This window comes from Rutilus rutilus (genome assembly GCF_951802725.1).
Source record: "Rutilus rutilus genome assembly, chromosome: 20".
Lineage (NCBI taxonomy): Eukaryota > Metazoa > Chordata > Actinopteri > Cypriniformes > Leuciscidae > Rutilus > Rutilus rutilus.
In genome coordinates this window covers 2949561-2975195 of record NC_140225.1, presented here as the reverse complement: position 1 = coordinate 2975195, position 25635 = coordinate 2949561, and the positions used below count along the sequence as shown (strand labels likewise).

Here is a 25635-nt window from a genome sequence, read left to right as displayed (position 1 = left end):
AGGATATTTAATAATGAAAAACAAGACAAAGGTGAAATTTTTGCAGTATAATGTTTTTGGACACAAAGATATGCTCTCATCTTTTATTTCTGATAGTGATGATATAATAATGTAATGTGCCGCCCTTTCCCAGCATCGCCACAGATGTTTCCTGACTCTGTTCACTTTGTGAAATTGTTCGGGCACTTTAAATTTGTCCTCGCCACCATTATCGTCACCGGTTGTGCTGACGGTGTCTTCTGGTTATATAAGACTGTTTGCTCTGGCTCTCTGTGTTGTAAACCGTGTCATTATCTGTTCACAGCAAACGTTCACAGCTCCAGTCAGTCAAGAGACGGTGATCAGACATCATTTGATTGGATGGGCAATATCATAGCGCAAATTACCAATAGCATCACTGTTACTGTTGCACATGTGTTAGTGATAACCATAGTGGATCATTTCCCACATATTCAACCATGAGCTGCTCTTCCTCACTCGTAGTCATCAATGACATAATCACTGTGGGAATTTGCTCTGTGGTTTTGTGTCCCAGTGATCTGAAATGACCTTGTTACTTGTTTTTCAGCCCTTTCATTCTCACTCTCAATATAAACTCACAATGACGTCACACAAACATCTCAGGCCGACCGGCACAGAATGTTCAGATGTGTTGGCTCGTATATATTACCACTTTTTCCCATGAATAAGTGACATTTTCTTATTTTTTTCCCCACACAGACCCATATGCTCAGAAGCCAAACAAGAAGGGAGGCGGTGGACGGTCCGTCCTGTGAGCTTTTGGTTTCAAACGTCTCATCGGTGCAGAATGACCACAGCTTTACCCAACAAAACGCCCTTTTTAACAAGGAGATCACTCAGGTATGATCGCTCGACTCTGACTGTCATCTGGACGCTTTTGAAAGTCATAGGAATAATTCTCACAAAAGTTAAACAATTCACTAGTTTTCTGTGTTATTCATTTGCATTTTATGTTCTTGGCAGATGATTTTTATTGCATTCAAGACATGCATTTTTTTAAATAATTAATACATTTTATGTCACATTTCACACCAAACGTCAAACATATTGTAAGAAAATTTAGACTATTAAGTTTATCATTGTAACTATTTATTTTAACAATAAAAAATACGGCAATAATTATTTTATTCAAATCAGCCTACATTTTTTTATTTTTATTAAGCAGTGCAAATTATGCAAGCATAATATAGACAAAAAATATAATTTAAATGATATTTGTGTATATATATATATATATATATATATATATATATATATGTATGTATATATATATATATATATAAAGTATATTTTTATAATAAATATAAATACAATTTAAATAACATCTGTACTTTTTGTAGCATTATAAAAATGATAATGTCACAATGCAAAAAAGATTATGGATGGACAGATAGACGAATGGATGGATAGATAGATAGATAGACTGATGGATGGATGGATGGATGGATGGATGGATGGATGGATGGATGGATGGATAGATAGATAGATAGATAGATAGATAGATAGATAGATAGATAGATAGATAGATAGATAGATAGATAGATAGATAGATAGATAGATAGATAGACATGGATGGGGATGGATGATGGATGGATGGATGGATGGATGGATGGATGGATGGATAGATAGATAGATAGATAGATAGATAGATAGATAGATAGATAGATAGATAGATAGATAGATAGATAGATAGATAGATAGATAGACTGATGGATGGATAGATCTCTTTGAAGAGGTAGACCTGTTTTTGGTCATTTTTTTGTTTTTTCTCTCTAAACTGATGTCAAAAGTAGTGAATTGTTTGAGTGGTTGCATCACTAAAGTGAAATCACACTCGCAGTTCACAGACAAAAGAATAAACGCGTGCAGATAAAGGTGTAAACGGAGCGTTCTGGCCCTCTGACCCTGTTCTAGCCCTTCTGTGCTTCTCTGTCTGTGGAGTTGGGGAGTGGGAGGGAACAGAACAGCCACAAGAGGAGCAATTATTTTGGGATGAGATCATTGTTTGGCCGCGTCTGTTCACGCCTCTGGTCTTCTGAGGCTCGAGTGCTCTCGTTCTCCCATCGCCACACACTCGCTCTGACATACAGGGCATTTGTGCTTCAGGACACAGCTGCTGCTCTGAGTTACAGATGACAGATGAGCGTAACACGTCCTTAATGTTAATAGGCTAAAGATTTGTGTAGGAAATGGCCTTTGGATGTATATTTGTTCTTACGTTCGTGTTGGGCAAACCCTCCATCTCTTTATGGGCTTCAGTTGACTGATTGACTGCGTTTAGCGTTATAGCGTCGAGGATGTGGAAACGGGCCTCTGTTTAAGAAATCCCAAATGAAGGTAAATTAAAGGGGTGAAAGTCAACACATCCTCCAGCGCTCTTTAAGACTGCCCCGTAAAACCCTTTATAATGTAGAAAGCATAGTATTGTGTATTCTGTAGGGATCCACTTACAAAAGTGGGTTAATTCTAAATTTATATACCAATGAAATGAAACTAGATTTAGATTCAAATTAAGTATGGCATCTACTCTGAAAGAAAGAAATTAATACTTTTATTCAGCAAGGATGCATTAAGTTAATCAAAAAAATACATGGATAATGTTACAAATAAATGCTGTTCTTTTGAAATGTTTCTATCAATGAACAAGAATGCATCACTGTTTTGACAAAAAAAATGAATAAGCACAGCTGTTTACAACATTGATAATTATCAGAAATGTTTCTTTAATTAGCATCAAATCATCATATTAGAATGATTTCTGAAGGATCATGTGACCTTGAAAACCAGAGTAATGATGCTGAAAATACAGCTTTGATCACAGGAATAAATTACATTTTAAAATATATTCAAATAGAAAACACTTATTTTAAATGCTAATAATATTTCGCATTATTGCTGATTTTACTGCATTTTTTAACAAATAAATGCAGCCTTGGTGAGCAGAAGACTTTTTTCCCCCTCAAAAACATAAAAAAATCTTACTCAAGTCTGTGGGATTATTTCGACCCGTTTCATCGTCCAGCAAGTGAAAATCGTGCACCCGATTGTTTAGGAAGCAAACAGCTCAAGTATGAGGAAGATTTTTCAATTCCTATCAAACATTTCCTAACTAAATGTGCCCCTGGATCCCAAAATCCAGTCATAAGTCGCACGGGTATATCTGTGGCAATGGTCAAAATTATAGATTTTTCTTTTATGCCAAAAATCATTAGGATATTAAGTAAAGTTCATGTTCCATGAAGATATTGTGTACATTTCCTACCGTAAATATATAAAACATTTATTTCTGTGAGTGAATGCAGCACAATCGTGAACATAAATGAACAACTTTAAAGGAGATTTTCTCAATGTTTAGATTTTTTTGCACCCTCAGATTCCAGATCTTCAAATAGTTGTATCTCGGCCAAATATTAACAAACCATACATCAATGGAAAGCGTATTTCTTCAGCTTATTCGTGATGTATAAATCTCAATGTAAAAAAATGGACCCATGTGACTGGTTTTGTGGTCCAGGGTCACAAATAACCTCTTGTTAGATATCAATGTCACTCTTTTTGCTAATTCACTCAAAGTAGGAAGTTGAAAAGCCCGTATGACGTCAGGCACGCTGATGACATCTATAGCAGTATATCATTTCACCTAAACATGCGGTATGATTTACAGAATGTTATTTTTTGAAAAACAGACTATTGTTCTAAAGGGAAGCGGAAGAAACAAAGGCTTTGGCCTCCCGTATGAAGTCATCGAAACGAGGCGATAGAGCTGTTTACACAGGCCTCCAATATAGAAATACCTTTGAGCCTGTGGGAAGCCATTAAAAATAATGGCTGATCTTTTATTAGAAGTGACATCATATTATTTTTTTATCTGCACTGTGAGATCTTGCCAAGCATTGTGGTGTTTTTTTCCCCCTTTAGTCCACATGTGATGTGAATCTCCGTGTTTTTGATGCTTTATACTCTTAAGACCACAAATTTCTGAAAAATGTGAAAAACAAAATTGACGTGTCCTCGGCAATCAATCACATCTGTCGGTGCGGGACGAATTTATGAGGCGAAGATTACTATTTAATATGTGCACTAGTAATAGTGATGGTTTCTTTAGCCATTATCCCAAGCCGTCTCCTTATATTTAGCCTGATTTGTTGGTTTTATTGGCTTTGGAGATCACAACGCAAACCGCAGCGTTTAGTCTTGTAGAAATGACAAGTTCATTTAACAATCCTTTCGTTGGCGGTGATGTGGGTGGGCTTTTTGAGGACCGCCAGTGGTCATACATTGTGTTCATACCAAATAAACATGTCCAGGACCTATCTGGGCTCGGCCACCTGTTTTCTATTCGCGCAGTGCAAACATGGCCAGAAATGGTGCTTTCAAAAGCCTTATGCAACAATCTGTGCGCTCCAGCCAAAAGAAACCTTTGCTGCTCATAACGGGACATCTGAGAAACAGCGAGCAATCTCCCGATGATGTTTCTGAAGTGTTTCTGTAAGCCGAGACACAAGTAATCGCTGTTTTCTTCAGAAACAAGAACTTGTCTTTCCTCGGCGTGAAATAATAGCGAGTGACTGTGACTTCACACATGTGCTTTAAAGAACCCTTTAAAATCTATTTGCTTAATATTGTGTTTCCACAGTGCACTCAGAAAGCTAAGCGAGCGTAAAATGGGCCTTAAGTGTCTCAACATGTGTTCATGTTTCAAGCATTAACAATAAAGTACAAAGCAAAAACAGAAAGGATGAAACTAACATGTGGTCCAGGCTTAATAGTTCAGAAATTGGTCATTTTGCGTGGAATTGCCATTTGTTTTGGCCAGGTTTCTCCAAGTTTGAGGTTGGTACGATTTTTTTAAATGTTTTTGAAAGAAGTCTCTTCTGCTAACCAAGGCTGCATTTATTTGATCAGAAATACAGTAGAAACAGTAATATTGTGAAATATTTTCTATGTGAATATATTTTAAAATGTAATTTATTCCTGTGATCAAAGCTGAATTTTCAGCATCATCACTCCAGTCTTCAGTGTCACATGATCCTTCAGAAATCATTCTAATATGATGATTTGCTGCTCAAGAGACATTTATGAATATTATCAAAGTTGAAAACAGTTGTGTCGCTTCATATTTTACACTGACTCCGCTCACTGACGTCTGATTGGTCCAGACAAAATTACGGAAGACTCTGGATTGTAAACAGTAGTAATAGTGTACAGCTAATGTGCGTGGCAGAAAGTTTTGACACAAATCCTTTTACCAAACTCACTCTACTCCCCTCTCCCAACTTATATCAGATAAAGGCATTTATTTTCAGTAAAAATTAAGAAAATATTCGAAATTACATGGAAATAACATGTCTAACGTGTATTTAATAATAAAGCGTTTATCGGTTAGGGTTATGTGTAGGCGTAGGGGGGGCTTTATTGTCCCAATCAGGCAGCATCCATTTAATAATTTTAATAAATATAATCTTTTACACTCTGGGCCCTATTTTAACGATCTGAAACGCAAGTATCAAATGCGAAACGCAAGTAACTTTGTGGGCGGATCTCGGAATGGGTTGGCCTGAAGTAGCTTCATTACTCATAGGTGTGGTTTGGGCGTAACGTGAAATAAACCAATCAGAGCATCATCTCACATTCCCTTTAAGAGCAGGCGCGCTTGTTCCATGGCGGATTGCTATTATAATGTCGGAAAGACTTGCCACTATTGGTCAAACAAGTTTGATCTGTCATTACTACAATTAGCCTGAATAATTTGGGTAAATGTGTAAGCTAGATTTATGCCTATTATTTCACATCTTCATGGACACCACAATGATTTCCCTCGTGTGGTAATATTTTTCCTTGTAATTATGTATGGTTTGCAAAAATGGGAACTGCTGCGTCTGTGTTGATGAGAGAAGCAAAGTGTATGCGCGTTCTGCACACGCTATATTATTGCCAAGCATGCGCCCTTAAAATAGCCTCTGAATAACGCGCCACTGACTTTAGACGAGGTTTTTCCTGGTCAGTGGCGGAATTGTTTTCTGAAACTGCAAAATAGCACCAGGGAACGTTTGCGCCGGAACATGCCTCCTCTTTTCGCTGAACCGCCCCCGGGAGCGCAAGCTCATTCCCTAATTTACCGCCGTGCGTTTTTGGAGGGAAAAGTCAGCTGTACGTCGGGTGCAAAAATAGGAATGATACATGTGTCAGTGTACAAAGTAAATTGCGCTGGGTGCAAGATAGGGCCTTCTATGTTATTATTGCATACGTTTAAAGTACAACAACAATGAGATGCAAATAGTATCTGCCACTATTTTTAAGTATAAATAGCATCTAGCTACTATTCACACTTATTGCAAAGTAAATGCTGCTATTTTCAATTAGTGTATCACTAAGAAAATATGCAATTTTTACTTGGTGTAAATAGAATCTAGTTGCTATTTTCACTTAGTGCAAATAGCCGCTGCCTTATTTGAAATAGAACACTTTTTGTAACATTCTAAATGTCTTAACTGTCACTTTTGTGTTCCAAAGTAGTCACTCATGAGGTTCCATTTCAATTAGTTGTAAGTGTTTAAAGGAAGCATTGTGCGTTTGTGTCCCGCAGGCTGAGGCATGGATCAGAGCGAAGCTACGAGACCTGCGGGACGGCGGGAACGTACAAAAATGTCCTCTGACAGACTGGGAGGAGGTTTGCCAAACACTCCAGAGAGATTTGAAGGACTTTGAGAACACAGTCATACAACTCAACCAGGTGAGGACACACTGTCTTCATTAGGGCAGTAAGATTGATGAATCATCGTTCTAAAACGCGTCAGGTTTCAACAGGTTCCTCAGCCAAAATCAACAAAAAGAAGTTCTACCTTTTGCAAATAAACGGCAAAACATTTACAAATTGTTATGGTAACAATCTTTTAATGCTGACCCGTCAAAGCAATTTTTAACAGCTCAACTGTTACATGACCTGTAGAACCGCAAAAAGCTTTTTGTGAGACATCCAAAATGACAAAAAATTATAAAAAATAATAATAAAAAGCACAGCTAAATTTGTCCTCCTTTCCTACATTTTGAAATAGTACATTGCAAAGAATTAACCTCTCCTGACACACATCCCAGGAGGGGTTGCAAAACTGGAACTCTTGTTAGTCTAAGAGAAGGGGAACGAGGACTTGGGTGGATTTCAAGTCCTCTGATATGATTAAGCTGTTGTTTTAGCGGACTGTAAATCATCAGAATGTTCTTTTGTAGCTTGTGTAATGCTGCTGAATGTTTGTGCAGATGGGAGAGCAATTAATGTGCAAGCTTAACCCGACGTCTGACCTGGTGAAGAAACAGCTGGGTCAGATCCGCGACCAATGGAACGCGCTCAAACAGACGGCAGCCAATCAAATCAAGGCGATGGGCGGAGCTAAGGCTCTCCAGGAGTTTAACAAGAAGGTGGACCGTCTGGAGGCATGGATCAAAGAGAAGGTTAAATACACCACTAAACAATTATACTAATTAACAAAGCCTTTGAATGGGATTGGTTTTGGATTTTGTCCTGAATCAGTAATCTCAGGGGTTTATATAGAGAACACGGAGGTGATTCTGTGTTAGGATAAACATATCACATGTCACGTTTCAATTCACAAACAAAAGAGACAAATATGAATTTATATTTTGCATAAAAAAAAAAAAGAGGCCTGTTTCTTGGCCCATTTAGATTTTTTCTTTTGCGCTGTGATATTATTTTCATGACACATTTTCTACAAAATTCTTATTTATTGTACATACTTTTAATACATATGGATTCTTTACTTTTGAGCTTTTTTAATTCCTTGTATTTTTAAAAACGATGCTCATTAATGTAGTACAGTAAAAGCGTACGTAATAAAATGAACCTTATTTTAAGGCAGTTCAACAAATACTAACATGATGTTCACATATTTTAAAAAAATTGTTGGTTTGTAATGAGAATTTTCTTTTGGTAAAATATAATTTCTGAAAAATGTTCTTGTTCTTGACAGGTTTTGTGAGATTTACCTGCTAACTGTTAATGAGTAAATGTGTAAAGTGAATGTCATTTGGGTAAAATTTAATTCTACATTTATCATTTATTTTAATATTATTCAATATAATTCTAAGTTTCAGTGCTGATTTTGTAAAGTAATGATAAAAATACACTTAAGAAACAAAGTACTTAAGTTATAGTAACCTTTCAGGGAGTTACTATCAGTGTGAAAAAACATCACTGTGAAATTTACTTTAGTGAGCTAGAATTTTTTACAATGAAATGTTTCATATTTTAGTAGCTTATTTATCATGCTATATATTTATTTATGAAATGTATGGTGTGCAACACAAACATAGAGCCATATGCATTTTAAAATACATTGAAATATGTGTTCTTTGTGTGATTTTGGTCCTATTTTTACTGTTTTTCTTCACTCGTTAATCGTCTGCCTGCTTTGCATCTGCGTCCAAGAATCCGAGGTGTTACTTAACAAGTCTGTTTTACATCTCACCATGGTAGCCAGGCTCATTTAGAGCAACAGTAGCCGTATTCAAAGCAAACAATCACTGGGCTACAACAATTCAGGGCTGTAAAGCTTTTTTATATGTGTCAGCAGGAGCAGGAACAATCGCTGGCCAACATCCTTGGGGAAAACACTGACAAGATGCAGCTTACCAGGAAGATTCTGGATTTGAAACAGGTGGGTGATTCCAGACAACAACCGCAGAAATTGCTGCTAAATTCTCAGCAGGCATCAATTATCGGTTCTGGAAAACAATTGGCTTTTTTGAGATAACATGTATGTTAGTAAGTGCTTCCGTTTATGCACATATAGGCCACTATTCATTGCTCTTCTTATTATTTACTCACAGATTCACTAGCATCCTTCAAGTCAGTTGAAACAGCCATTTGTACTTATAAGGATTGGGAATATTAGACCATTGCCAAAAATGGGATTCAAGCGCCTGGTTCAAATGTGGCTGGGTCAAATCTAAGATTATTAGAGCTCAGGAAATCTTGTGTGCTTAACTTTCTTTCAGGATGAGCAGCTCTATCATAATCTTCATGAGGAGATCAATCATATGGCCATCAGACTGGAAAAACAGGGAAAGACTGAAGGAAAGACCATCTCAACCCGCCGAAAACACATCAACAAAATGTTAGTGCACATAATAATAATAATGCATGACCTTTAGAGTCATTTATTATTTGTACAAACTTTTTTTTTATTAATTATTGTAAAGTATGATTAGGCCTGAAACTGACATTTTGCCACACCTAAGAAAATGTACCAGCCATAAATATATATATTTTTTACCAGTCATGAAACATAGATGAATCCTTATTAAAGTTGCAAAAGTTATTCAGTCAAGAGCAATGAGTGATTGTTCTTTGTCTTTTGTTGTTTGATTAACATTAATGACACAGACGGCAGCAGGACTATTAGGCTGCTGTCACTTTAAGAGCTAATGCACGAATCCAGTATACTGATACTGTACACACACGTTTTTTTTTTAACTGTTTACGTTCAGTTAAGACATAACTGACTACGTTTACAAAGATACAAAGGCGTTTTGACTATTTTGTTTGAACACGGTATGTCTGTTCGAGCGTAAGAAGACGTAAAAGTGTCTTCTTGAGTGTCTTCCCTTTTGTGTCTTCTTGAGCTTGAATATTTAAATTGGCATGGCTTAAACTTTCATGACGATGCAACACCGCCTCGTCAACTGTCCAGACTGTCCTTGTTCATGTTCATGTTCTCACAATTTTGCATTGTTAGAATTCATAAAGATTTTAGCGGCCAACTGTCGACTGATCCGCTTCATATACTCGCCATCACCAATTTTTACTTGCATTTGGCGCTTGGCGAATCTTAATTTTAGGCCCTGTGTATGTATGCATGTTTGTATATATATAATTTGTTTCCTCATTATTATTTGTCGACCATCTAGATGGCTGAAGGCCCAGTCGCACTTGAAAGAATATCATGAGAATCTTCAGCTTGCCCTCGAAGTCTCATCCTTCTACCAGCAGGCCGATAATGTTGTCTGTTCCATCAATAACATGGTAATCATTTTCCTTCATAGCTCCATCTCTTTCAGTTCAAAACGTGTCCTTTGATATGAATACACACCCCACTGCTGCACTGAATGTTGAGGTGCTGATGTAATCCAATAATGTTATTTATGGTTTTGCTCCTTTTTTATCTTTTCATCCAGAGAAAAAGCCTCTCTCCAAGCAATGGAGTGGAAAACGGCCGAGACGGGGAAATTCGGGACATTGCCAGTCAAATCATGGTGTGCGATCCAAAATTCACATCCCGTTATAGCTACAGGATAGCTATGTGCCCTAAATGCGTTAGTTCACCGTCCAACCGTCTGTCAGACAGCATCTTGACGCCCGTGTTTGTTTTGCCGTGTCTTTCTGTGTGGTTTCAGATGCTGGATGTGACTGTTTCCCAGTTATCCAACCTTCACCCGGCGCTGGCGGCCCGGGTCACACAGAAGCAGAGCGAGTTGAAAGACTGCTGGGCCGTCCTCCAGAAGACTCTCAGGTAACTCAAACCACCATAGTTATAAACCGCACAAACCCTTAGATGTCCTCTCGGGGACACAAGCCATTTCCCTCCTTAATGGGCAAACTGTAGGCTTTCCACAGAGCCGAAGGCGCTTTCCACAATCCTGTTTTTGTTGCATTTGTATTCCCCTCCACCAACCGTGTGGTGCACAGCCAGGGAAAACGTTTCCAAATGATAATTAGATGCATATAAAAATGCGTGCTTACTTTCATAATGTCAGCTATTACCAATCGGAATCCGCCCCTCCCGGTTAACGCACTGTTTTAATATACTAAACGCCAAAACAAGCCGTTTAATATCAAATTTTGTTGGATATTACTCTGTTTGTTTGTTTGTTGCAGTTTTGCAACTGAATCCAAAGTTTGAGCTTGTTTTGCATTTTATTGCTCCATCATCTAAAGCGTTCATATTGATTTGATTGTCGTTTGAGGTCTAAAAGTCTGCAGTTCCTGCTCCCGACCCCAGTTAGTCATAATAAATAATGCGCTTACTGCGGAAAGATTGCCATCTCCTCCTCATGCCTTCGCTTGAGGATGAAGTATGTTTATCCCTGTAATTAGAGGAATTTATTCCTTATATTAAATTCATGAGTTTATTTGGGCAATGCAGATGTTTAATCAAGATGAATTCATGGCAAAAGTTACTAAAGGTAAAATAATACACAAACAGCTCGTTCTGTTCGGTGAACGTAGTGAAAGTTCACTGGCACATTGGTTGAACAATGTTCAAAAGGAACATTTCTGAGGGAAATTAACAAAGACTTATTTATAAAAAAAAATATATATATATATTTATATAATATTATACATTTATTAACCCTTAAATGCATGAATGTTTCGCCAATCATTATTACATAATTGTATTTTATATATTTAACAAAACAATTATATATAAATATATTGTTTCTATTATATATTTTTAGTAAATAATAATGCTGTTCCATACTATTCATTCCTTATTAGTGGCGTTTTGCAAAGCCAAACACCATTCACAAGGAAGAACTAGTGTATATAATATAATATAATGTAATGTAATGTAATGTAATGTAATGTAATGTAATGTAATGTAATATAATATAATTTGTGTATATATGTATGTATGTATGTATGTGTGTGTTATCCTCCAAAAGTTCAGCATTTCATGCTTTAAATCCCTTGAATCTGGTTATTCCCATGTGTGTATTTATTTTAAGATATGATGTAGTGTTTAGTCATCCGTCTTAGTGGCTTCGTTTTGAAAACATTTTGGAAGTTACAAATACCAGATGCGTAATCGGCTATCATCAGTCGCTCACAGTCTCTATATTAAATCTCCATAGAGTAAATGAGAATCCACCGTCGACATAATTAGAGTCAGGGATGAAGCTTCTGTGTTCTTGGCTCGGGTCTCCAGCGCTGTTGGCTGGTCGGTTTGATGGCTGAGTGTTTGTGTTCGTAGGAACGAAAAGGCAGCTCAACAACCCTCTTTATCCAGGGACAGCAGTGACCCTGAAACCTCCGGCCCTGAGATGCCTGGCAGCGTGGGAACAGACACACACAGAATTATGGGAAAGGAGGTTAAAGAGGAACAAAATCGTCTGAAGGGGTTTACGGTATGCAGTTATAATTGTACAATTATATTCACTTACTTTCTTATGTTGCCTATTTTTCTTTGCTTCCTTTTTTTTTTTTGGTGCTCTTTCTTGACGAGCGGAAAGACATAAATGACAAAGGAATTTTCACAAGCGTTTTCACAAAGTGTCTCCCAAAACGTGAAGCATCAAGCTATAGACGTTACACGATTGCAGAGATTCATTGATTTCATTTAGGATGAGTTAGAACGTTTGTGGAAGTGACTATATCACATGAAAAATGTCGTTTATATGTATTTGTTCAGTCCACAGCTAATTAAAACGATTTCCAAATAATTTTACGTGGCTGAGTGTAACAGTGTGCAAGCAAACAAACAAACAAAACTGCGGGGGAAAAAATAAGGATGATACTAAGCCCCTTTATTAAACACATATTCTGTGCAAATTAAATGATAAATGATTCAATTATAAAATTGCACTTTTCACATGGAAGTTAAAGCGGTTGATGCTGTTTGTTTTGAGACCAAAGGTTATTTTAATATTGTTTATATACTGTTATAGTATTTATTAACTCAGTTCGGTTATATGTTCAGTTTTCAGTTTTAGTAATTTTGTTATGTGCTTTTATCATTTTTATATTTAAAAAATAAATATATTTCTTTTTAGATTTAATGTAGTTTTATTTCAGTTTTAGTAATTTTAGCACTTTAACTTGCACTTATTTTAGTTAAAGCTGCAGTCCGTAACTTTTTTGGGTTGAAAATTATGCAAAATAAAATTTTTTAGCAAGTACATAACCAGCCAGTGTTCAACACTCTCTGCTTGCCGTAGCTCGATTCAAAACGGTAAGCTTGTAATAATGATTTTAATTCCAGTGGGACTGGTGGATTTCCACGGGAAAATCAAGCATGTTTTTGCGTCATTACGTCACATCTGTCCACATGAAGAAGAGTCTCGGCTAGCCGGCGATGAGTGTGAGGATGCTGGAGGTGGAGAGATTTATAGCCTTTTCTCACAGCACTTGATATAATTAAACTTAACAATTTGATGGCGGATCCAGAAAGGTTCAAACGACAATCACCAGTGACAACTGGACATTCACCCGTCGTAAAATGCGAAAGACTTTGGACTTCAGAGCGGCTACAGAAAAAAAGAGACTGAAACCGGCCCGTGCGAAAACAAGGATAATATCGGGAGGGCATTAAATGTAGTCACGCAATGCTGATGTTGTTAACATTAACAATTTGAGAACAAAGTATAATTTGCATGGTTGACGTGATATGATAAGCGATCGTTAGATTTAATCAGCGCGATTTACTGCAATGCTTTTTTTCCCTTAGTTGTTTAGAACAAAAGTGGATGTTATTTGTTCAGAACATTTTCAGGTGAAAACTCTTATGTTGGTCATACTTCCAAAAAGTAGAATCTGTGATTGCGAATGCCAGGATCCACACCGACTGACAGCCGCACATTCTCCTCAAAACACTGGATTCATCCGCGCTGTGCCGAGTCGAGGCACAACCCACGTAAAGCTGATAATTCCGCGAATAACTGCAATTGCAGATTTCCAACAGAGATGGCGACAGAGAGGAAAAACTACGGACTGCAGCTTTAAGTGTAGGGCAACCTTTGCTAGTTTATCATATTATATTTATATTTTATGTTACTTCAGCTTTATTTCAATGAAAACCTTTTTAACAACACACATTTGTAGTCCTGACGTGAGTCGTGTGAAAGATCCTCGAGCGTTTTTACTGCTTGACGCTGAAAGGGCGATCAGCACTTATCCATAATTACATAACAGCCGCTAAACATGAGTGAGCATTAACTCCTCTATAGCATGAGCTGATTCTGTGCAGCAGTCGCTTGAGTTTCGATTGTAAATGACCTCCGACACGTCGAGTCTGGCTCCTCTTTCAGACACACAAATACACACTTAAATGCATTCATTTAAGAAGCAAAATGCGAGGCTCCTCTTTTCCTGCTTGTCGGTTTGGATGGGATGCAAACGAGTCAGTTTGTGTCATTTATTTTATGACATCCTCTCTATCTAACAAAGCCCCGTTGTCTGTGAGACACCACATTCAGGAAAAGCCTTTCAAGGTGTTATTGACACTGGCACGGCGCATCTAGACGTTTCCATGAAGGATGACGCGCTTCGATTGTGCAGCGAGGGCAAAAACAGGCCGCCAGGACAAACGCCATTCTCTCTCAAAACTCACAAATCGAAAAGTTTTCATATCCGCTGACATTATGGCTGAAATAACATCTTTTGGATGAAAACACTCATTGCATTAATAAAATAGCAACTTTAGACCGTTTGTTATATCACCGGCCATTAGCGCTGAAGAAGAGCGTCAGTGTGTGTGCAGTGTGATTATCTTGGATGCGCTTCCTTCCTTTCTTATTTTTCGGGTCAGTACGATTTTATTTTTAAAGAAATTAATACTTTTATTCAGCAAGGATGCATTAAATTGATGAAAAGTGACAGTAAAGACATTTATAATGTTACAAAAGATAAAATAAACACTGTTTTCTTCAGAACTTTCTATTCACAGAATCCTGAAAAAATAGAATATAAAAATATATAAAAAATATCTCAAGCAGTAAATCAGCATATTAGAATAATATCTGAAGGATCATGTGATGAAATACACATACATTATATGTGATATATGTGTATGCATAAACTCTTTTGAAGAATACCATATTACTACCATGGTAAAACTGTGCAATTTCATATGCATTTAACAATAAAAAATTAAGCTGGGGAGGATTGGTGAAATATATAAAAAGTAAACGTACTGTGGTTGTACAGTTATGGTATCAAATGATAATACTGTAGTACTTTAAAATTTACCGTGGTACTGAAATGTCCAAATGCAGATCTTCTTTTTCCCACTATTTCATGTATGTGCTTAAACTGATACTGCCAAAAATGAAGAGTAATTTCCAGTAAAACATGACCTGTTTCATCCAGTTGCACCACATTGTCTCTAGCTTTGTTTTTTGATTAGTTTAAATTGTTAGATCCCAACATAAGCATTGCATCCGGTGGTTGTCTGGCTCTGGTTTCATTGGCACAATGCTGGTGATGTTCTGGGCTTAAGCAGGTTTGAAACACACAATGGCCGCTTGTGTCAGTGCTGGTAGCAGAGGTTACCTGGGTGTATCGTGTATGGGAGCCGCGCTCATTACTCTTTATGGAGACTTTTACTGGAAGACGCAAATCCCCAAAACGAGCGAGATGCCAGATGGCACCACCGGTCCGAATGCTTCTAACCGAACCGTTCTCAAAAACACACAAATGCTTGAGTAATACACTGCAAGTGTCCCGTTGTGCACGCTTAACTTTCTCAGTGAGATTCTCTTCAAACCGTTGTTTTGTCAGGACTGCAGATGACGTGAAAATATCTGTAGAAAGAGTTTGTGCTACTGTAAACTATTCAGCTGCTGAAACCAGCTTAAACCGGCCTAATATGGTTTACTGACGGGTCTTTGCTGCTTTAACCCTATAAAGCTGACTGGATCATATTTGATACGTGAATTTCTAAAGCCTCTGAATGATCAACATGATCAAATCTTTGCTGAAAAACCTGTCGCACACAATCTACTACATGCTGTCGTCTGATTGATTAGTTTAGACTCTTTTAGCAAGTAAAAGCCTTTTAGTATAATAGTACGCCTTCAGCTCGTGATTCACGTGTCTTCTTGCTGTGAAATCTTGATTTTTATCAAGTAAATGTAAGAATAACTCGGTCATATTTCAAGATGAACACTTACTGGACTGAAGCAGTTTAGCTTTACTTGATTAAAATCATGTTTTAATGTGAGTTTCAAATATGATCATCAGGCTTTTGAGGAAGGTTTATTTGTTCATCTCTCATTATATATTTTAAAACTATCATCTAAGACATTATTGTCAGATATAGAGTGACGACTGATATTTATATGTTTTATGTAAGTATCTGCTATAATGTTATAAAATCTTACTGATTTACATTACAAGCATCAGAATTTCATCTTACTTTTTGCACATATAAATATGCACCAAATTGCATATTTTTGCTCAGTTTGGGCCTCTGAATAAAACTGAGGTGTTTGTCCCCTACATATACTTACTATATCATACTGTATGAACCATAAAAGCCTGATGCATCAAATGTGATTCTCAACAAAAAAAAACACATATGCAAACTTTTCTGAGCATTACTTCACATGCCAGGCTTTACAGGGTTAAACTACATGACCAAAACTAACATTGGTTAGTTTAAACTTTGTTTTTTTCCAGTTCTAGCATGTCTAAATGAATATTTGTACACGTTACGAGGCACAGCATCTCTCCGCTGGTGAGCATGCATAACCAAGCTTGTTGTTTAGTGACGTGAGGTAAATATGATGAAGAGGCCTGTATTTCTGACTAATGTCTCCCAGATGCTATACGAGAGCAATTGGCTGACATCACTCCTCAACTTTACACTGAAACGGAGGTCTTGAAAGATAGAGAGAGAGAGCTGATGAAATACGAGCAAAAACACAAGCTCTAATTGGTATCAGCGCTGGGAACGGGCAGAGAAAGCCATTCAAGAGCTGTCTGTGACGTAATGCACAATTTACATTTACATTTACATTTATTCATTTAGCTGACGCTTTTATCCAAAGCGACTTACAATTGCTATATATGTCAGAGGTCGCACGCCTCTGGAGCAACTAGGGGTTAAGTGTCTTGCTCAGGGACACATTGGTGTCTCACAGTGGATTCGAACCCGGGTCTCTCACACCAAAGGCATGTGTCTTATCCATTGCGCCACACCACCCCCGAATTCCTTACGTTTCGTCGTGGAGGAAAGGCGCTGGAGTTTAGACAAAAGCTTGGAGTGATCTGAAGTGAGGAGACGTCTGTAATGGTTATCCAGTATGTAATTACACCACGCTTTACTCAAACGCTTCACGCTCGCCAATAGCATGATAACGTGCCGTTGTGTGATTAAACTCGAGGCTTCCACTCTTTGAGTGGCGTGTTTATAAATGCTATTAAGCCTTGTAAATTTGCTGCGCTCTCCAAATGGCACTTTCTCAGGCGACTGTTTCCTTCTTTCTCTCAGTCTCAGGCATCATGCGTTTCTCTCTCCCAAACTCTGACTCATTCATCCTGAGCTCATAATGAGAGAAAGCAAGGCTCGGATTCATACGCTGCCATGAAGCAAAAACCGGTCCTATGGGGTGCCGTGCATTAAAACTAATTTAATCTAAGCTTTAAAAAACTTTAAGTGTTCATAGCATCTTTTTTTGAAAATATTTGTCTTCTTTTTGCATTAGAAATTCCTGCTGGATTGAATCCGGGGCTTTGGGTTTCCATCCAACTTACTTTCTTGCACAACACAAAATGAGACATCAATCTCCAAAAATAACCATGAAAGTAGTCCACACAACTCATGCTCTGTCTTATACTAAGTCATATTAAGCCATTGAAATTGAAACAGGTTGAAATCATTATAAACTGAAATGAGTTTTGATCTCATTTGCATTCAGATAAGCCACTTAAAGGCGCATCACACCAGGTTTATGTCAGTTAAGCCAAATGTCATTGGTTTTTGCATATATCCTAATTGTTAAGTGCTAAATTGGAATATGTGGACATACAGTATGAATGAGTTTTGAAAGTTTATGCAACTTTATGGTGCTTTTTGTCTTCTGTCCCCATTCACTTTTATTGTAAAGAAGAAAAAGATCAAGATTCGGTCTCATTTTGTGTTTCATGAGTGAAAGAAATAGTAAAACTAGTTTGCAGTGAAATGACAGAATTGATATTCTTACATTGAACTTTTGCTTTAACTAGAGTTCAAAAGTTTGGGGTCGGTAAGACTTTTTATCTATCTATCTATCTATCTATCTATCTATCTATCTATCTATCTATCTATCTATCTGTCTGTCTGTCTGTCTGTCTGTCTGTCTGTCTGTCTGTCTGTCTGTCTATCTATCTATCTATCTATCTATCTATACTACACTACAAAACTAAAACTATTAATGAAACTTCAAGCTTTTAAAACTACTTCATACTTTCTGGCTAGGCTTTCTCAAGCCAACTTAAAGTTTATCCACAAACTTTTTCATCAGTTACACTTTAAAATAACTCTTTTCTATTTGAATATATTGCAAAGCTGAATTTTCAGCATCATGTGATGTTATGATTATTAGAGTATCGTGTTGTGCATTGTTAATGTAATGGGCATGAAGAAGCATTGGTGACCTTCTCCTGAAGACATGATGGCGAGTGAGAGAATAATTATTTCCCCGTCTTGGCTTCCTCCTGTTTAACAGCTGCTTACTGTAACTTTCCAGAAAAAAAGTATTCCCTCTCTTTCTGGGATTACATCCACACTGTCCGCACCTCCAACCGCACGCTGATATTATAGCTCAGGTTATCCCGCCAACCACGCAGTTCAGTGCCGCCTCGATATCACGGCGGACCACCGTGTGTTTCACACAACCACACAAGGATCCGCTGTAGCCGTTTAAACACATCAGTGTGTGCTAGATGAACATGCACTTTGTGTTTTCCTTCACAGTGAGTTTGGGTTCTTGCCACGGTCGCATTTGGCTTACTTAGCTGGCTTTAAAAAGACACGCTGCTTTATCTAATTCGTTTCATAATTGACAAATTTTGCAACATCACTGAACTGACTTGGCCTGAATAATGACACTATTGTCTTCTGTAGAGCTGAACTGAACTAGTTTCATAACTGATGAACTTTGCACAGTTATTGAACTATTGTTTTGCTTTATAGCAGAATTTGAAATTTGAATTTTGGAATTCGTCTCATATTTAAAGTTTGCATCATTGATTCTGTTTTTTGTTGCTGCTTTAAAACAGTATTGCCACCGGTTTGCCATTATATATTTAAAACAATAATTTCTCAGTAAAAGCCTAAAGTAATATTGTCAAAGTATCACTTGAAAGCTTACAAACTCTAGTTTTCCTGTTTTGTGACTAATTTTCAAACTAAATCACAGAGGAGCAGTAATATATGAATTTGCATCAAGAATATTTTCATACTAATAAGGCGTGTTCTGACCTTTATTTTGAAATAGCGATGAACATGACAAATCATGAAAGATTGGTACCTCAGTTTGTTTTCATGCCAAGAGGTCAAAAGATAACATCCTTTTAATTTTTTTTTGAGAAAATGTTTAAAAAATATATAAGAAATATGATAGAATCTCCATTTGTGATGCGGTTGCGAGCTATAATGCACATACGTGTTCTTTCCTCATGTCTTTTACGTGTTTGTTAGAGGTTGAATTCAAATCATATTCTGCCAAACTTCCCATACTACTTCTGAACAGGATGTTTACTTCATAAATTGTTTGAAAATGAATGAAATATAAGGTTTGGATCACTCAAACCATATATGAAAAAATGGAGACGCCCTTATATGGGCAGTAATGGAGTCTGGTTGTCACCTAGTGGAAAAGTTTGGTACTGCACCCAAACAAAACTGAAAGCTCATTTTTTGAGATATCAACCCAAAATTTGGAACACAGGTTGTTTAGATTTTTCTTGCAATTTTAGAGTAAAATACATATTTTATATAAAATATTAAAAATATTTTTACATTTCACATTTACATAACCTTAAACTTCTAAACTTCAACAATGCAATACTTCTACAATTTTAAAATAATTATTTTTAAAGTGTCTTCTTTAAACAAGTAAGTCTATATTCCAAAGCATTCTTGAATCACTGCCATTTATGTTTGAATAGTGCATTTTAATGTCTGTGTGACAGGTAAGGGTTTAAAGCACTATATAAATCAAGCTGACTTGACTTCACAGGGTGGGAGAGACGAGGAGCGCTTCGGGAAGCCTTCAGACGGCATGGAGATCCCAGCACGGGCCTGTGCCAGCGATATCATGCTCCAGACAGCCACTGAAAGGTGACATTTAGCACAGCCTTTTTCTCTTCGGAACATTTTTGCACTCATGCAAATTAGAGAAGCATGTTAAATAGAGGTCCTGTGTTTGACTCTACAGCGGGAACGCGTCGAGGCCCGAGTCCATCGGCCACCCACCGCTCCACACGCAGCTCCAGAAGTTCACCGTTTCTGCAGACAAGGTGCCCATTTATTACTGAACCATTACACAATCCTTACACAATCGTTTATGCTTCGAAAACACCAACTGTGTCCAATCGGACAGAACAGGGAAGCTCTTCCAGCCGACATCAGCAAACCTGCTTTTACTGCGGTTTAACTGAGAGTTTGGATTCCTCCTAAATAAACTCATGAAAGGTTGATGGATGGGGTTTTTGCTAATTGGTTGAGGATTGTGTGTTTGTTTGACACCGGTGTCGGTCTCCGCGAGTGTACGTGACTTCCAGGAATTGTTCTGGCTTGAAGACCCAGTCAGCGGGTTCTGAACCCAGTCTGGCACAAGTATAGCCAGCGGTTCAGAGGTCAGCCAGGTCTAAATATGGATTTCTTTTCTCTTTCTGTTGGAAATATGTCTTCCTATTTTTCCATGCAATGTGACACCTCGGTCCTGTTCCAAAAGCTAGTGAGCTGCCTATACCTAGAAAACAGCATATAGGTGTGCTCCTGGCCTCATGGTGGATGAATCAAGCATCCATATTACTGATAAATAATATTAATAATAACTGATAAATGTAATAAAATCAATATAATTATCACATTTAATGTTTATTAATAATGATTAATAATGCTAAAAGTTACTATTATTAAAATACTTAATTTAATATTATTATTTTTATTCATATTAATTAGAATATGATATATATATATATATATATATATATATATATAGCATTTATTTTAAAGTAACAATATAACATTTCTATTATACTGATAAATAAATAAATTAGAAATGTCACTTAGAAATAAGAAATATTATATTTGAATTATATTTATAGAAATTAAATTCATATTAATGTGTGTATATGTATATAATATATATATATATATATATATATATATTTATATTATACATATACACACATTAATATGAATTTAATATAGCTATATATATATATATATATATATATATATATATATATATAATTAAAAGAATATTATCACATTTATATTTTATAAATATATATAAATATAAATATAAAATATAAAAATATAAATATTATTAGCAATTGTAATAATTAAGTCATTAATCATAATGAAAATAAATGAGAAAAATCAATTACAATTACATTGATAATTCATTTTAAAGTTAATTCAATTATTAATTATTGTTAATTCTTATTAAAATTAAAATTATACTTAGTTTATTATTTTATACTTAATTATTTTACTTAATTATATAATTATACTTATATTATTATTGTTATTTTAAATTATTATTAATTAGAATAAATTTAGTTTAGAAGAAATATAATTAGAATTAGTTATCAGAATATCTTAAAGTACATTTAAAAATAGTTGTTCTAGTGGTAAATATAGGTTATTACACACATATTTGTGTGTGCTGTGTCTTATGATTATTAGAGTATTGTGTTGTTAGCTCAGCAACATGCTAATGTCAAACTATTGGAATCACTGAATCAATAAAGATGCGTATTCTGTTCACTTTATGTGAGGAAGACTGTACATAGGGAGTAGGCAGCCATCAGTGTTGTGTGTTCATGTTCTCTGTGTGTTTTCCACAGACTCTCTCCTGGCTCAAAGACAGCGTTGCGATGGCCACTCAAATGTGCAGTTTGGACGGACCGAACGGTTTCGACGCAGCCAAGAGACGTCAGGCTTCACTGGAACAAGAGATCCTGTCCAACAGAGCCAGAATAGAGCTGGTCAAGAAGGTGAGCGCAGCTGGCAGAGTGTGTGTGTGTGTGTGTGTCAGCACTGATCATGGGCTGTTGGCCAACAGTGAAAATAATAGCTTTTATCGGCCAACACCGATTATCGGTATCAGAATCTACTTTTTAATAGGGCTAGATTGACTATAGCATGAGGAGATGAGGGAGCACTCACACAAAATGCTCAGTTGTGTTATTAGTAAGAGTGTTTGTTTCCATCCAGGAGGGTCACAGTCTGGTGCGGGCTCAGCATCCGGGCAGCGTCAAGATCCAGGAGTTTCTGAGTCAGCTGGAGGTCCTGTGGGACGAGCTGAAGAGAAGACATGAGAGGAACGGACTGGTCCTGAAGGTCTCAGAGGAACTCAACTACAGGGTACACACATCTAGTGTTTCTTTGAGTGTTTGGACGGACAGGCCTTCTGTTTTTGAGTGAAAGTAGTAGTATGCATGTATCCTGAGCACAATATGACATTTATTTTGCTTAGCATGCAAGAAATGTCCAGATAAACTACTACATTTGCCGAAATGCACAGTATACCAGTAATGCAATGCATGCAACAACATTGAGAATCCATTTCCAGTGTGATGAAGGAAATATGATCAATCATGATTACTCTTTCTTTTCTTTTTTTTGATTGCACGGTCAAAAGTTACAATGTTCACAAAACTGAAATATAAAAGCAAAAACACAGTATAAATGTACAAGATTAATTAACTACGCAACATGTAACACTACTGTTTCAAATATTGATCATTGCATTTTGCATACTGTTTCTAAAAATAGTATATTTTATATTCGGTTCTGCATAAAGAAAATTAAGCCTGTTTTTAATGCCATCAAGATTTTTAAAAACATTTAATCTTTCTCTTTCTCTCTATATATGTGTATTTATTTATTTAAATTATATATTTAATTTATGCTGATAAACTTAAAAAATCTAAATAAAAAACAATTGTATTGTTATTATTGTCACAGTTAATATTCTAATATTTACTTTATTACAGTTATGATAATAACTCAAAAATAAAAGCTCAAAAATAAAATGTCTAGATGCATTTACAATAATACGTGCTTTAAACGTGCAAAAAAAATTGCTTAATTGTCTTGAAAATAATGTCACAATGCAAAAGTATATAATACAAATAACATACAATGTCAGGCAAATATTTATACATGCAAAAGTGTACTGAAAAAGAAAGGTGCAAAAATGTAATCAAATAAAAAAAATTATTCAATAAAATAAAAAATAAAAAACACTAGGACATATTTGTATGATTTTAATCTTTTGGACTCATTATTTCATTGGAGTGCCATAAGATAATATATTCTACACACACAAACACAAATAAATTGTTAATAAAGTAAGTAACATGAAAGGGGCAAAAAATATGAACATAATTAAATTAAAAACACTAGGACTATTTCATTGGACTGTGAAAAGATTAGATATCCTGCCAAAAAAAATATTAAGACAGAAGTATAAAATGGGTAAAAAAAATAAATAAATTATATAATAACAAAATAAATCAAAATTATATTAAAAACACAAGGACATATTTGTATCCTTTGGACTTATTATTTCATCCGATTCTCAAAAGATTTCTACACACACACACACACACACACACACACACACACACACACACACACACACACACACACACAAATATTTAAAATGCAAAATAACCATATTTTGGCAAATGTATGCAGTATGTACAGTATATCCCTACATTGTGCAGGATAAAATCAGAGCAACCTGTGTGGAATATTGTATCCCAGTAATCCCACAAAGCAATACAGCAAATTTCTAATTATAAGACGTAAGTGTGCTCTGCCTCATGAGTGCATCTGTGCATTGCAACGAATATTTACAGTATTTAAAAAAAGCACATAGCAGCTTTGTGTAAATTGTAATGTGAACTCATGCATTTTCTGTAAAGCTGCTTTGAGATGATGTGTATTGTGAAAAGCGCTTTACAAATAAATGTGAATTGAATGAACTGTTGGTTGTGTTTGCCAGGTGGTGCGGATGCTGCAGGCGTTGGCCAGTCTGGAGGCCTGGTTAGAGGCGGTGGAGTTGTCCATCACACAGGCGTCTCTGGCTGGAGACCCCGAGTCTGTGAGCGTGGCAGAGCAGGAGAGCTGTCAGCTGGAGCAGGAGCTGGAGGCCCGAGGACTGGAGCTACAGAACCTCAGACTGGAAGTGGATCATCTGAGCAAACAGAGACATCTCCACACTCAGCTGCTTCCAGCTCGACTGAAGGACGTGGAGGAGAAGTATGTGCTGTCAGTTCAGGACGCACAGATGCTGCTTATAATGATGTCCATTCTGTTCCATTTTATCATGAAATTCAAACAATAAATGGCATTTCAACGCTTTAAATGTGTAGTGACAGACCTACTATTAACTGTTGTGTTTAACTCAATTAACTTTCTTTTGTTCTGTTATTGTTTCTGTTGGAATGTGATATGCAACTGCAATCGCTCATTGCTTGTTCTGGGCAAATGTCTATTGTCCATTTATTATGTATGTACTTTTTGTTCTTTACTGTTATTGTTAAGTGTCCTTGAGCTTCAAGCGGCAGCGCAAGTCTTTTCTTTCACTTTCATACAAGTTATGTATCGAAAAACATGCATGAACGTCAGTATTTCTTTCAGGTTCAGCCGTGTGCAGATGGCGCTGACCCAACAGAGCTCAGAGCTGAAGGACACGCGGATGCTCACCGAGTTCCTGGAGAAGGTGGAGCTTGAGGAAAGTCACTACAGCACCGTGGGACAGGTTCGAGATTTTCCCAGTTACACTTGTGCAATTTGCAGATGCTTTTATCCAATGCGACTTATATTGAAAGGTGTGCGTTTGATCAGTTCATGCATATCCTGGGAATCGAACCCATGACCTTGTCGTTGAATATAAATGTTGTAAAAATATATCGGCCACCATATCGGTATCGGCCGATAAATGTTTATCCGCTGATAAATGGCCAATATATATTAAAGCCGATAAATAATGGATTATTTCCTCCAGCTGAGACACTTCAGATGTTCGCCATGATGGATTTGAATTGCATGAAATATGATTGGAATGGCTTAAAAAAAGGAAAATACAGTTAAGTGCATATAGGCTACGTAAAATTATGAGTTATACTACATATCATTATCATTATTATAATTGTAATCAGGCTCTTAAAAAATTATATAAAAACTTGGATTTAGATCAAATATATCGGTTATCGACTTTCAAATATAAAGAATTATCGGTTATCGTATCGGCCAAAATGTTCCTATCGGTGCATAAATAATAATAATATTATAAATATAAGTATATGAATAGAATGGCATGGTCGACCAGTCAGAATCGAGTATTCCAGAGAGCCGCATAATAACGTGAGACTCACGTTAGTCTACTCTTTTGGTTTGATTTCCTAGCTGATCTAGTCTTATTCTGTATTGTGCTGTTTTCCTGCAGCCGCTGTGCAGTGAACTGGACCCTGGGCCGTCTCTTCTGGGTTTACAGGGGAACGAACATGATGACGAGCCCCTGATGGAAGCCATCGGAAACCCTGTGAAGGAACTCAGAGAAGCTGTGGAGATGCTCAACGATACGGCTCGAGAGCGGGGCCGTTCGCAGTCACATGACCAGAGCATCCAGGAACTGCTCACCAGGGTGTGT

At 36.6% G+C, this 25635-nt stretch overlaps 1 protein-coding gene across 4 annotated transcripts in view; it reads left to right on the top strand.

Annotated features, from left to right (window-relative positions):
- Positions 1 to 25635, top strand: part of mymx (myomixer) — a 49205-nt gene that overhangs the window by 5797 nt on the left and 17773 nt on the right. For 3 of the 4 annotated variants that reach the window (XM_084390960.1, XM_084390959.1, XM_084390957.1), the window contains exons 3-18: positions 721 to 861; positions 6608 to 6754; positions 7279 to 7470; positions 8607 to 8693; positions 9034 to 9152; positions 9946 to 10060; positions 10213 to 10290; positions 10432 to 10547; positions 12009 to 12162; positions 19978 to 20078; positions 20176 to 20257; positions 21818 to 21967; positions 22188 to 22337; positions 23986 to 24242; positions 24624 to 24744; positions 25432 to 25629. In XM_084390960.1, the coding sequence (XP_084247086.1) occupies positions 721 to 861; positions 6608 to 6754; positions 7279 to 7470; positions 8607 to 8693; positions 9034 to 9152; positions 9946 to 10060; positions 10213 to 10290; positions 10432 to 10547; positions 12009 to 12162; positions 19978 to 20078; positions 20176 to 20257; positions 21818 to 21967; positions 22188 to 22337; positions 23986 to 24242; positions 24624 to 24744; positions 25432 to 25629 (2208 nt within the window). The remainder of the gene's footprint in view (positions 1 to 720; positions 862 to 6607; positions 6755 to 7278; positions 7471 to 8606; positions 8694 to 9033; positions 9153 to 9945; positions 10061 to 10212; positions 10291 to 10431; positions 10548 to 12008; positions 12163 to 19977; positions 20079 to 20175; positions 20258 to 21817; positions 21968 to 22187; positions 22338 to 23985; positions 24243 to 24623; positions 24745 to 25431; positions 25630 to 25635) is intronic. The other variant, XM_084390958.1, reaches the window with a different exon arrangement.